This window comes from Salvelinus alpinus, chromosome 7 (genome assembly GCF_045679555.1).
Source record: "Salvelinus alpinus chromosome 7, SLU_Salpinus.1, whole genome shotgun sequence".
Taxonomy (NCBI): Eukaryota; Metazoa; Chordata; class Actinopteri; order Salmoniformes; family Salmonidae; genus Salvelinus; species Salvelinus alpinus.
Window position 1 is genome coordinate 9,951,392 of NC_092092.1, and position 12,462 is coordinate 9,963,853.

General features: G+C 43.7%; 1 protein-coding gene and 1 long non-coding RNA gene across 8 annotated transcripts in view; one reads left to right on the forward strand and one right to left on the reverse strand.

Annotated features, from left to right (window-relative positions):
* Positions 1-10,775, forward strand: part of LOC139580438 (uncharacterized) — a 21,428-nt gene extending 10,653 nt beyond the window's left edge. Inside the window, exons 2-3 of the long non-coding RNA XR_011676038.1 lie at positions 8,896-9,060; positions 9,582-10,775. This is a non-coding gene — a long non-coding RNA (uncharacterized lncRNA). The remainder of the gene's footprint in view (positions 1-8,895; positions 9,061-9,581) is intronic.
* Positions 1-12,462, reverse strand: part of LOC139580433 (E3 ubiquitin ligase RNF157-like) — a 33,946-nt gene that overhangs the window by 4,165 nt on the left and 17,319 nt on the right. For 2 of the 7 annotated variants that reach the window (XM_071409098.1, XM_071409097.1), the window contains exons 10-17: positions 11,089-11,201; positions 10,771-11,003; positions 9,137-9,239; positions 8,931-9,039; positions 8,588-8,805; positions 8,386-8,451; positions 6,974-7,022; positions 4,628-4,741 (exon numbers count right to left, since the gene is read on the reverse strand). In XM_071409098.1, the coding sequence (XP_071265199.1) occupies positions 4,628-4,741; positions 6,974-7,022; positions 8,386-8,451; positions 8,588-8,805; positions 8,931-9,039; positions 9,137-9,239; positions 10,771-11,003; positions 11,089-11,201 (1,005 nt within the window). Of the gene's footprint in view, positions 1-2,968; positions 3,029-4,627; positions 4,742-6,973; positions 7,023-8,385; positions 8,452-8,587; positions 8,806-8,930; positions 9,040-9,136; positions 9,240-10,770; positions 11,004-11,088; positions 11,202-12,462 lie in introns of all 7 variants that reach the window. The other 5 variants (XM_071409100.1, XM_071409101.1, XM_071409102.1 and 2 more) reach the window with 5 other exon arrangements.

Consider the following 12,462-nt stretch of genomic DNA (forward strand, 5'->3'; position numbering starts at 1 on the left):
TGCCAGGTAGTGGTTATTTACCAGGTAGTGGTTATTTACCAGGTAGCGGTTATTTACCAGGTAGAAGTTATTTGCCAGGTAGTGGTTATTTACCAGGTAGCGGTTATTTACCAGGTAGAAGTTCTTTGCCAGGTAATGGTTATTTACCAGGTAGAAGTTATTTGCCAGGTAATGGTTATTTACCAGGTAGTGGTTATTTAACAAGTGGTTATTTACCAGGTAGTGGTTATTTACCAGGTAGCAAGGTAGTGGTTATTTACCAGGTAGAAGTTATTTGCCAGGTAGTGGTTATTTACCAGGTAGCGGTTATTTACCAGGTAGCGGTTATTTACCAGGTAGAAGTTATTTGCCAGGTAGAAGTTATTTGCCAGGTAATGGTTATTTACCAGGTAGTGGTTATTTAACAAGTAGTGGTTATTTACCAGGTAGAAGTTATTTGCCAGGTAGAAGTTATTTGCCAGGTAGAAGTTATTTGCCAGGTAGTGGTTATTTACCAGGTAGTGGTTATTTACCAGGTAGAAGTTATTTGCCAGGTAATGGTTATTTACCAGGTAGAAGTTATTTACCAGGTAGCGGTTATTTACCAGGTAGAAGTTATTTGCCAGGTAATGGTTATTTACCAGGTAATGGTTATTTGCCAGGTAGTGGTTATTTACCAGGTAGCGGTTATTTACCAGGTAGAAGTTATTTGCCAGGTAGAAGTTATTTGCCAGGTAGTGGTTATTTACCAGGTAGCGGTTATTTACCAGGTAGAAGTTATTTGCCAGGTAATGGTTATTTACCAGGTAGAAGTTATTTGCCAGGTAATGGTTATTTACCAGGTAGTGGTTATTTAACAAGTGGTTATTTACCAGGTAGCAAGGTAGTGGTTATTTACCAGGTAGTGGTTATTTACCAGGTAATGGTTATTTACCAGGTAGCCAGGTAATGGTTATTTACCAGGTAGCCAGGTAATGGTTATTTACCAGGTAGCCAGGTAGTGGTTATTTACCAGGTAGCCAGGTAGTGGTTATTTACCAGGTAGTGGTTATTTACCAGGTGGTGGTTATTTACCAGGTAGTGGTTATTTAACAAGTGGTTATTTACCAGGTAGTGGTTAGTTAGTGGTCATTTACCAGGTAGCAAGGTAGTGGTTATTTACCAGGTAGCCAGTTAGTGGTTAGTTAATGGTTATTTACCAGGTAGTGGTTAGTTAGTGGTTATTTACCAGGAAGCGGTTATTTACCAGGTAGTGGTTAGTGGGTATTTACTGGCTCGGGGATTCGTGGTTATTTACCAGGTAGTGGTTCTTTTCCAGGTAGTGGTTATTTACCAGGTAGCCAGGTAGTGGTTATTTACCAGGTAGCGGTTATTTTCCAGGTAGTGGTTATTTACCAGGTAGTGGTTATGTACCAGGTAGCCAGGTAGTGGTTATTTACCAGGTAGCGGTTATTTACCAGGTAGTGGTTATTTACCAGGTAGTGGTTATTTACCAGGTAGTGGTTATTTACCAGGTAGCGGTTATTTACCAGGTAGCGGTTATTTACCAGGTAGTGGTTATTTACCAGGTAGTGGTTATTTAACAAGTGGTTATTTACCAGGTAGTGGTTAGTTAGTGGTCATTTACCAGGTAGCAAGGTAGTGGTTATTTACCAGGTAGCCAGTTAGTGGTTAGTTAATGGTTATTTACCAGGTAGTGGTTAGTTAGTGGTTATTTACCAGGAAGCGGTTATTTACCAGGTAGTGGTTAGTGGGTATTTACTGGCTCGGGGATTCGTGGTTATTTACCAGGTAGTGGTTCTTTTCCAGGTAGTGGTTATTTACCAGGTAGCCAGGTAGTGGTTATTTACCAGGTAGCGGTTATTTACCAGGTAGTGGTTCTTTTCCAGGTAGTGGTTATTTACCAGGTAGCCAGGTAGTGGTTATTTACCAGGTAGCGGTTATTTACCAGGTAGTGGTTATGTACCAGGTAGTGGTTATGTACCAGGTAGCCAGGTGGGGGTTATTTACCAGGTAGCCAGGTTGGGGTTATTTACCAGGCAGTGGTTATTTAACAAGTGGTTATTTACCAGGTAGTGGCTATTTACCAGTTAGCAGTTATTCACCAGGTAGTGGTTATTTACCAAGTAGTATTTAACAAGTAGTTATTTGCCAGGTAGTGGATATTTAACAGGTAGTGTTTTTTTTTACCGGTAGTGGTTATTTAACAAGTGGGTATTTACCAGGTAGTGGCTATTTACCAGCTAGTGGTTATTTACCAAGTAGTATTTAACAAGTAGTTATTTGCCAGGTAGTGGATATTTAACAGGTAGTGTTTTTTTTATCGGTAGTGGTTATTTAACAAATGGGTATTTACCAGGTAGTGGGTATTTAACAGGTAGTGGTTATTTACCAGGTAGTGGTTATTTACCAGGTAGCCAGGTAGTGGTTATTTATTAGGTAATGGTTATTTACCAGGTAGCCAGGTAATGGTTATTTACCAGGTAGCCAGGTAGTGGTTATTTAACAAGTGGTTATTTACCAGGTAGTGGTTATGTACCAGGTAGCCAGGTGGGGGTTATTTACCAGGTAGTGGGTATTTACCAGGTAGTGGTTATTTACCAGGTAGCCAGGTAGTGGCTATTTACCAGGTAGTGGGTATTTACCAGGTAGTGGTTATTTACCAAGTAGTATTTAACAAGTAGTTATTTGCCAGGTAGTGGATATTTAACAGGTAGTGTTTTTTTTACCGGTAGTGGTTATTTAACCAATGGGTGTTTACCAGGTAGTGGGTATTTAACAGGTAGTGGTTATTTACCAGGTAGTGGGTATTTAACAGGTAGTGGGTATTTACCAGGTAGTGGTTATTTACCAGGTAGTGGTTATTTAACAAGTGGTTATTTACCAGGTAGTGGGTATTTAACAACAGTAATTATAATTAGGTAGAGCAGTCTACAGTGTCAATAGCGTGAGCCTGTGGTTTTAGTTTAGTGAATATCCTCTGACCTACCAGCTAGCCACAGCTATAGCCATACCTATTCCTCAATGTGCACAGGGCACGAATCCGCATCTGTCCATCCAAAAGGGAGGAGAGAGAGAGAGAGAGAGAGAGAGAGAGAGAGAGAGAGAGAGAGAGAGAGAGAGAGAGAGAGAGAGAGAGAGAGAGAGAGAGAGAGAGAGAGAGGGACATCGAAGAGGAGACGGAAAATATGAAATGATGGATAAAGGAGAGAAACAGAGAATAGAACACATTTACGGCACAGAGAATTCAAATACCACAAAGAGAAGGGGTGAGGGGGTGGGTGGGTACAAGGGCGACCAAGGGAGAGCGAGGGACTGGGGTCAGAGGTCAATAAGTTGGGAGTTACAGGAATGGGAGGAGCTAAGGCTTCGTTTAATTATTAAAATAGGGACTGTGCTCAAGTAGCCAGATGTCTAAATCTTTGCGTTCACTCTGTGGCTTGAGCTTTGTAACAAAAAGGCCAGAAAACAGGGACTAATAGTTTGAGAGTTGGTGGCCGCAGAAACATCGCCCATGTTAGAGCGCTACAGAGATAAAGTTAAAGCAACGTTTTTTTCACTGGTTTTGGATACTTGTTGTTCTTGTCAAAAGCAGCACCTGGATCTTGACACACTGCTGTGTACTGGGATTATCTCTTGAGAAGCAAAGCCTTTCACCCCTCCCTCACTGTAACCTGCTTCTGGTCAGCACAACAGAGGGGCACATCTAGCAAGCAAGGGAGAAGCAGAGGAGAGGGAGAGTTGGATGGAGGGAGGGATGAGTCGCAGACGATTAGCAAAGCGGCTCGGAACTGGCAGACACTGAACATGAACTTGGAGCTCTGGGATGAACCGGATAGAACACCCACACACACTCACCCACACACCCCCCCTCTCTCTCACTCACACACACACACACACACACTCACACCCCCCCCTCTCTCTCACACACACACACTCACGGACAAACAGAACACGGACAAATAGAACACCACAAAAGCTCACACACACACAAACAAATAAAACATGGTCAAACACACACAGTTATATGCAAAGACACACACACTCTCACATATCCACAATCAGACACACTCACAAACATAAAGACACGCACACAGGAGTTTTTTTTACTGGGGGGAGAGTAGGAAGAGATTGCACAACTACCGCTATAGAGAAAAACAACAACAGACGACAACCACAAGTGAAAGAAGGGTGGATGATGAGAAGGAAGCCTCCTGTTCTAACTGCTGAGAAAGACATGCTGTCAGTGTTCGGTATGGATGGATCCCACTGCTGACGCCAATTACAGCCTGATTTAGTCTGGCTCATTCATTCCCTTCCTGCACCTGTTTACTGAGCCCTTTGAGATGAAACAACAGTAGTAGACAGACATTTGAAGGGCAAATGTTTATACTAAACAAATCTTGGCTAGATACATCGGAGCCTCAGCTTTGACTTAAAGCTCTGTAGACCTGTGTCTGCCACTTCCTGCCCTCTCCACCCTCTCAATCTTCTTCTCCTCACTCTACCCTGACTTCTGGTCCACTGTTTTTCCTCTCGTCCAGGATCCCTCGCTCACTTCTTATTTCCTTACACTGACACCCCTTTCTCTCCCCATTCGCCCCAGTCTCAGCTCTGATTGGTCCATGTTCGGTAGGTTGCCACTCACCGGCGAATCGGCAGTCGGGAACCTGCTCATTGTCCAGCCCCCCCAAACAGTGCGTGTCGCAGAGGGCGACGCCCTGATTGTTATTGGCCAACTCTGGACACCTGCTCCGCCCACCTGCAAGCGAGGGCAAAGGTCAAACAACAGCAGCCAGGCACAGCAGGGGACGGGGCCAGGAGTGTAGCTAGTTTTGTGTGTGTGTGTGTGTGTGTGTGTGTGTGTGTGTGTGTGTGTGTGTGTGTGTGTGTGTGTGTGTGTGTGTGTGTGTGTAAAGGAGGGCATGGGTGAGATCATGTGATGGTGATGAGTAGCATGTGGCTCAGCAGGCTCAGAGGATGCACATGGAAGCTGGCACACGGTGCAGCAGGGACAGATACATGCAAACATATATCATACGCACATGAACATATATAGAGACAGGATTCCTTTGGTTTCCTTATTAACTCATTTATTAATTGTTTGTTATTGTTTATTTAATGCACACAGCCAATAGCACCACTCCATATTAACACACACATACATCTTACTATACTTGTGAGGACTTTTTGGTGACCAACAATTGATTCCCATTCAAAATCTTATTTTCTCTAACCTTAAACCTAACCTCTAAGCCTAAAATAGCCTTTTTACAAGTGAGGACCGGCAAAATATCCTCACTTCTCTGAATTTTAGTTGGTTTAGTATTCTTGTGAGGACTTCTGGGACTCACAAGTATAATAAAACATGTACACACGCACACACACAATTATAGTAAAATGTGTACACACGCATACGCACGCACACACACACATGCAAACCGACTACGACTGGAGAAAAAATAAATATTAAGAAGTTGTATACTAGTCAGAACATGCATGGTGATTAAGATGTCACAAACATACACACAAGATACACAAACATGCAGACATACAAGCATTTAAACACACATTCATAAATTACACACACACACGCATTCAAACTCTGGGGTCACACGCATTCAAACTCTGGGGTCACACGCATTCAAACTCTGGGGTCACACGCATTTAAACTCTGGGGTCACACGCATTCAAACTCTGGGGTCACACGCATTCAAACTCTGGGGTCACACGCATTCAAACTCTGGGGTCACACGCATTCAAACTCTGGGGTCACACGCATTCAAACTCTGGGGTCACACGCATTCAAACTCTGGGGTCACACGCATTCAAACTCTGGGGACACAGAGAGGCAGGGTTAGAGATTGAAGCCCAATTTATCACTTTGGAGTGGAGGAGGAAGAGAGGAGGATGAGGAGATGGAGTATGACTCCACACACACACACACACAGAGACACACAGAGAGCGAGAGAGAGAGAGAAAGAGGCTCACACTCACGCAAATATACTGTACATACAACTGCATATTAGGGTGTGGAATCTAAGCAGCGCATGCAGAGCACAGCAGGCAAACACACAAGCATTGGCAAGCTAACAACCCACACACATACACAGCTGACCTGGATACAAATACTATTTAGGGGATTTCAAGTACTTTCAACGACATTTGGAAGTAAGTATTTAAATACTGTATATTTTATTTGAAAAGACAAGTAGTTGAATATTGGAATGTATTTGGAAATACACTTGGAAAGTATTTTAAAATACACTGACTCAAATATACTCCCATTTAACCCAGGTATTTGAAAATACTTTCCAATAGTAGACTATTTATTGGAAATTGTTTGAAAATCATTTCAATAGAAGTAGGCTAATTTATTTTGGTCACAGTATTAGAAAATACTCAAATACACATAAAATAGGTATTTGAACCAGGTCTGACTGACACACACACACACACACACATACACAGAGCAAACTGAGCCAAGTGCAAAGGTGCAAACGCATGATTTGTGATGATTTCACCGATGGCCAGTATTTTAGCCCCTCATTTTCATTTACAGTAGAGAGAATCTAGCATGGCACTACTTAAAAACACCCTGCTATCTCACTAATAATGGTCTTTCTATGGTAGATCAAAGTATAGGGTGCTGTAACAGGGTAGTCAGTCACTAGAATGCCATGTTAGAAAGGACAAGTGGCAATGTCGTCAGAATTGATGAGAGTATTGGAGATTATTATTATATATATTTTTTAATGTAAGGCAAGGGTAAGGAGGCTTTAAGTTAGGAAACTGTCTCCACAGTATATATTATAATTCAGAAATGTTCACAAGTTGTTCACTGTTTTCACAAGAGACAGACTGACACACATTTTCTGTTTTGACTGAGCTTTAGACTGCCCCATACTTCTGTCCTTTCCAGCATGGCCAAATAGTGAGGTGGGTAAAGCAGAGGAGTCAGAGGTGAGAGGTCAATAAGAGGTCACATAGTTACCCTGCTCGTGGGAAGGGGAGGGGCAGTCTTCCTCTGTGACATCATTTCCCTGTGAGAAGGAGAGAGACAGTTAGATTTATGTTGTATTGAATATTTTATACGTTTTGTATCTATATCCATTCATATAGTTTAGGTACATTCCACCAATTCGGTGCCTTTTGAGAAGTGCAACTTGGGTCCAAAAAAACTTGATTTCATCTCATTTAAAAATTCTGTCACAAAGAGCATGTTAAGTGCCAAATTAAGTAACAGGTTTGACGATTTCATCTTAAAATCAGCCATAAATTCCCTTGTGACAGGGGGAATGGAAGCTTGTTGTGTGCAACAGGAGTGCCAATTAAATGGAAGAGTCACCCACCCCCACAAAATATATATATATATATATATATATATATTCTAGCCTGTCTATCTCTGGGTAACAGGGTTGACATGTTATGCTCGACCCGCTCAGTTTTCCACCACAAAAAAAATATGAAAATGGCCAAAAAGAGTAGAACCAGCTCACCTGATTTAACTATTCGATTTTAAATAATCTAAAGATACATTGAACAAGGAATAGTTTCACCATATTAAAACGAGAGTTCAGTTCACGTAACAGGGTTGACCTTAAAATTAGGGACAGATGTAAATGAATCACTGTGACAGTGCAAGGGGTTTTACACTGTCTAGGGTGTTAGGCATAGGTAATAACTCAAAGGTAAAGGCACAGGAGACAGGAACGCGGTGCAAACAAAGTGGCTTTTATTAAGAAAATGAAAATGACATCCTGGCTCTTGCAGAGCTCTACAGGGTCAGACTTTAACATAAAGTCGACAGGACAAGCCAAAAGCTTAAGCGCTGCCAATCATATCGGTCCTGTCCATACCTCACGTGACGTGTGCTCTCCAGAATGCTCTCCCCACAGAGTCAGAGCTGCACACCTTTAAGTCTTTAGGCAGTCAATTAGAGGGCTGCCCCACCCTCGTTAAGGGAACAGTGCTGGCTAGGCTTGGCTCTTCTGCTCCACAATCTCTACTAACATTAAATAAATAATCATCTTCAGAAAGGACTTTGTCAAAGCAACAAAAAAACTAAGGCTTTACAATGATGGTGATACATTTTTGGGGGGGGATTAAGTGGGTTAAAATCTTCCTAGAAGTGACGCAGGGTTGACAGAGGGACATGTGAAAATCCTGTATTTTGGCACTTTAGCAAGCCTTTATTCATGTTAAAAATCAGATTTATTGAATTCTCCATGTGGCCTATATTAAAGGGCACTTCATTTAATATAACTGGCTTTTAAAATGCAATATTTTGGAATGACCCTACTATATATGCACTCTTCGTGGAACGACCCTACTACATATGCACTCGTCGTGGAACGACCCTACTAAACAGGCACTTTTCGTGGAACGACCCTACTATATATGCACCTCTGAATCCTGCTCGTCTGACACAGCGACTGAGAAGTTCTGTTCTTTTGGTTCCATGGGTAGCTCCTGAGAAAGAGACAACAAAAGAGGGAGAAAGAAAGAGGGGGGGGTTATTCTCTATGTCAGAGATTTCGACAAGCCACTCCTCTAGGTGTTCCCTCACTCTCTCCACCCCTGTTCTCCCTTCTCTCCCCCGTCTCACTTCCCCATCCTGCTGTGAGGGTCCCCGGCTCTCCATGGGTGCATCCTGGTTCTCCTCCCCCTCTGCTTCTCCCCCCTCCTCCCCCTCTACCTCCCCCTCCGGCCCAGCCAGGTAGGAACCGGACATGGAAGACAGGGTGTCAGTGCTGATCTGAGAGTGATGGCTGTGGGACGAAGCCATGGACATGACTGACTGGGCCAGGCTACTGCTCACTTGGTCTGAGAGGGGGAGAAACAGAGAGAAGAAGAGACAATTAACAATGTTTTATAATTTGACACATTTTCTATTGCCCACTGGCCACCCTCTAGCAGCGCCTGCCAGCCAGCCCCAGCAGAAGGCCCACCTTCAGGGGAGGTGATGGTGGAGGAGAAAGGTGTTCCAGTACAGGAGGACTGGTCGATGGCTCCAGACGAAGATAGAGTCAGGTTCTCACTCTCTGGAGTTACACCACTCTAGAACAGGGAGCAGACAGAGTAAGGTCAACCACACACACACACACACCGGAGACAAACAGACACCAACACACACGCACACACTGTGTCAGTGTACCTCCGGTTGTTGTTTCCGGCGGCAGGCCTGAACTTCTGATTCACTGCGTTCTGACTTCTCGTCCTCCTCCTCGGGCAGCACCGAAGAATTCTGGGAGAGAGACCTGACACATCCCATAATGTAGCAGTCAGAATCATAAACACCACAACAAAACACTCACAACACTACCTTTGTCCCGAAAGAAAGATATTCTATTAGCTAAACCTTTAAAAGTCCTAGGAAATTAATTCCTATTCAAATGTACAGTATGTTTGTATGCATATAGTGTCTCCTGACCCCTCCTGTCTCAGCCTCCAGTATTTATGCTGCAGTAGTTTATGTGTCCGGGGGCTAGGGTCAGTTGGTTATACCTGGAGTACTTCTCCTATCTTATCCAGTGTCCTGTGTGAATTTAAGTATGCTCTCTCTAATTCTCTCGTTCTCTCTTTCTTTCTCTCTCTCGGAGAACCTGAGCCCTAGGACCATACGTCACGGCAAACCGGGCATGATGACTCCTTGCTGTCCCCAGTCCACCTGGCCTTGCTGCTGTTCCAGTTTCAACTGTTCTGCCTGCTGTTATGGAACCCCTACCTGTTCAACTCTTAATGATCGGCTATGAAAAGCCAACTGACTTTTATTCCTGATTATTATTTGACCATGCTTGTCATTTATGAACATTTTGAAAATCTTGGCTCTCTCTAATTCTCTCCTTCTCTCTTTCTTTCTCTCTCTCGGAGGACCGGAGCCCTAGGACCATACGTCAGGACTACCGGGCATGATGACTCCTTGCTGTCCCCAGTCCGCCTGGCCCTGCTGCTATTCCAGTTAACTGTTCTGCCTGCGGTTATGGAACCCCTACCTGTCCCAGACCTGCTGTTTTCAATTCTTAATGATCGGCTATGAAAAGCCAACTGACTTTTATTCCTGATTATTATTTGACCATGCTTGTCATTTATGAACTATTTGAAAATCTTGGCTCTCTCTAATTCTCTCCTTCTCTCTCTCTTTCTCTCTCTCGGAGGACCTGAGCCCTGGGACCGTGCGTCGGGGCTGCCGGGCGTGATGGCTCCTTGCTGTCCCCAGTCCACCTGGCCTTGCTGCTATTCCAGTTTCAGCTGTTCTGCCTGCGGTTATGGAACCGCCACCTGTCCCGGACCTGCTATTTTCAACTCTTGATGATCGGCTATGAAAAGCCAACTGAAAATTATTCATGATTATTATTTGACCATGCTTGTCACTTATGAACATTTTGAACATCTTGGCATAGTTCTGTTATAATCTCCACCCGGCACAGCCAGAAGAGGACTGGCCACCCCTCATAGCCTGGTTCCTCTCTAGGTTTCTTCCTAGGTTTTGGCCTTTCTAGGGAGTTTTTCCTAGCCACCGTGCTTCTACACCTGCATTGCTTGCTGTTTGGGGTTTTAGGCTGGGTGTCTGTACAGCACTTCGAGATATTAGCTGATGTACGAAGGGCTATATAAAATAAACTTGATTTGATTTGATTTGATATATGCATCCCAAATGGCACCCTATTCCCCATGTAGTGCACTACTTTTGACCAGGGCCAATAGGGTAGTGGTCAAAAGTAGTGCATTATATAGGGAATTGTGTCATTTGGGACACAACCTGTGTCTTCAAGTGTATGCTCCTCTCACTTGGAGCCGCTCTTCTTCAGTTTGAGTCCCTGGCTGGAGTTGGAGTGGTCCAGGGGGGACATGGAGCGTGCCGGGGCGGGGTGGGTCTCACTGCTATAGTGGGGCAGTGTCCCTGAGACGTGGCCCCCAGAGAGGTCCTGCAGAGGGGGGGCCGAGGGAGACACGCTCAGGGGCCCGTTCAGAGCCTCCAGGAGAGACACGGCCTCATAACCTGGGGGGATGTGGTCCGACGCCTGGGGGGAACGAAAAAAGGAGATGAGATGTCATGTTGCTATACGCTGTATTTAAGAACAAAAGCTGTGTTTGTATATATCATACCGAGTGTTCCTCTGAGTCAGAGGTCTGGGAGGTGATAACGGGGTTAAACCCGGCAGGAGAGAGAGGACTCAGCTTCTTCCTCATGGCTCGGATCTGCAGCAGGGCCCGGAACGCTAAGGACGCATTATAACATGACTAAACGCCCACATCAGTAGAATTCAATTTTTTCGGAGTTGAAAGATGGCCAGAGCTTACCCATGATGCTGTACAACAATGTAAGTCAATAAGTAATTGTTTTAGTCAAAGTATGATATATTTGGGCTTAAAGTGACAAAAACTGCACACTTTGTGCAAATTCGTGCCTATGACATTTATTTTACTATGAAATGACCTATAAATAATTTTTTGCCTAAGTTTTGTTTCAGTGCCGGGTTTTATTTGAATGGTACCACCCACCAATATGGCATTGTTTATTAATCAGAAACACCTACAAAGTTTGCGAGTCGCGGTGAAACTGTTTTTGCACCTCCCCTTTTTTTACCAGAAAATTATCATAATGCATATTGGATATTTTATCAAATGTAACTTATTACTGAGCTAGTCTACATGAAAAAAATATGACCATATTATCGATAGTAAAATTGCATGATATGATTGCATTTTGGAACCCCGCTCCCCTTGTCGCCCTAAGATAAATGGTTTTGCAGGGCCCACGGCCCCGGGTGTGCAGGGTTTGCTCCTTTTTGACCATTCAATTGATCCTAAAGAGAAATCTCCACCCACCCGGGGCACCGGACCATGCAAAACAAACATTGATATTTAGCTAGCTAGCTAGCTTGCTAAAATGATAACAGAGAGAACAAAGAATATAGCTATTTGATCATATCCGTGTGCATGTCCAAACACTAATGACGTCTGGAATCCGACACAGTTTCATGGAATTATCAAACAGTAAGAGTCAGACAAACGTCAACCCTCAACATGTCAACAACTATAGGCAGGGTTTAGCTGTGACTGACCTCTTGACAGGGAGGCTGCTAGTCTCTTTCTGAAATAAGTATTTTCACCTGACTTACAGTGTGCCCGTCTTAACTGAAATGGTGCTCACATAACTTTCAATTAGCTAGCAAAGGTTAGCATGCTAGCTAGTTACACTGACAGCTGACAGTCAATGCCTTATTGGTTGTTATTTCTCTGCTACACTTGAAAATCACCACAACATTTTCCACCCTCCAATTCCTGAACATGTATTAGCAGCCTGTGTCAGTCTTCGAGGTGGAACCTAAACGAGAATTTCAGCTCTAGGATGGGAATTACTCGAAATAGGTGCAGCAACTTCCTCTGAGGTGGGTCTTTAAGTATTGATGTGGTGGTCTTATGCATACCAGAGTATGGCTTATGAAGGTCTTATGCAGCATTATAGACTCACATGGT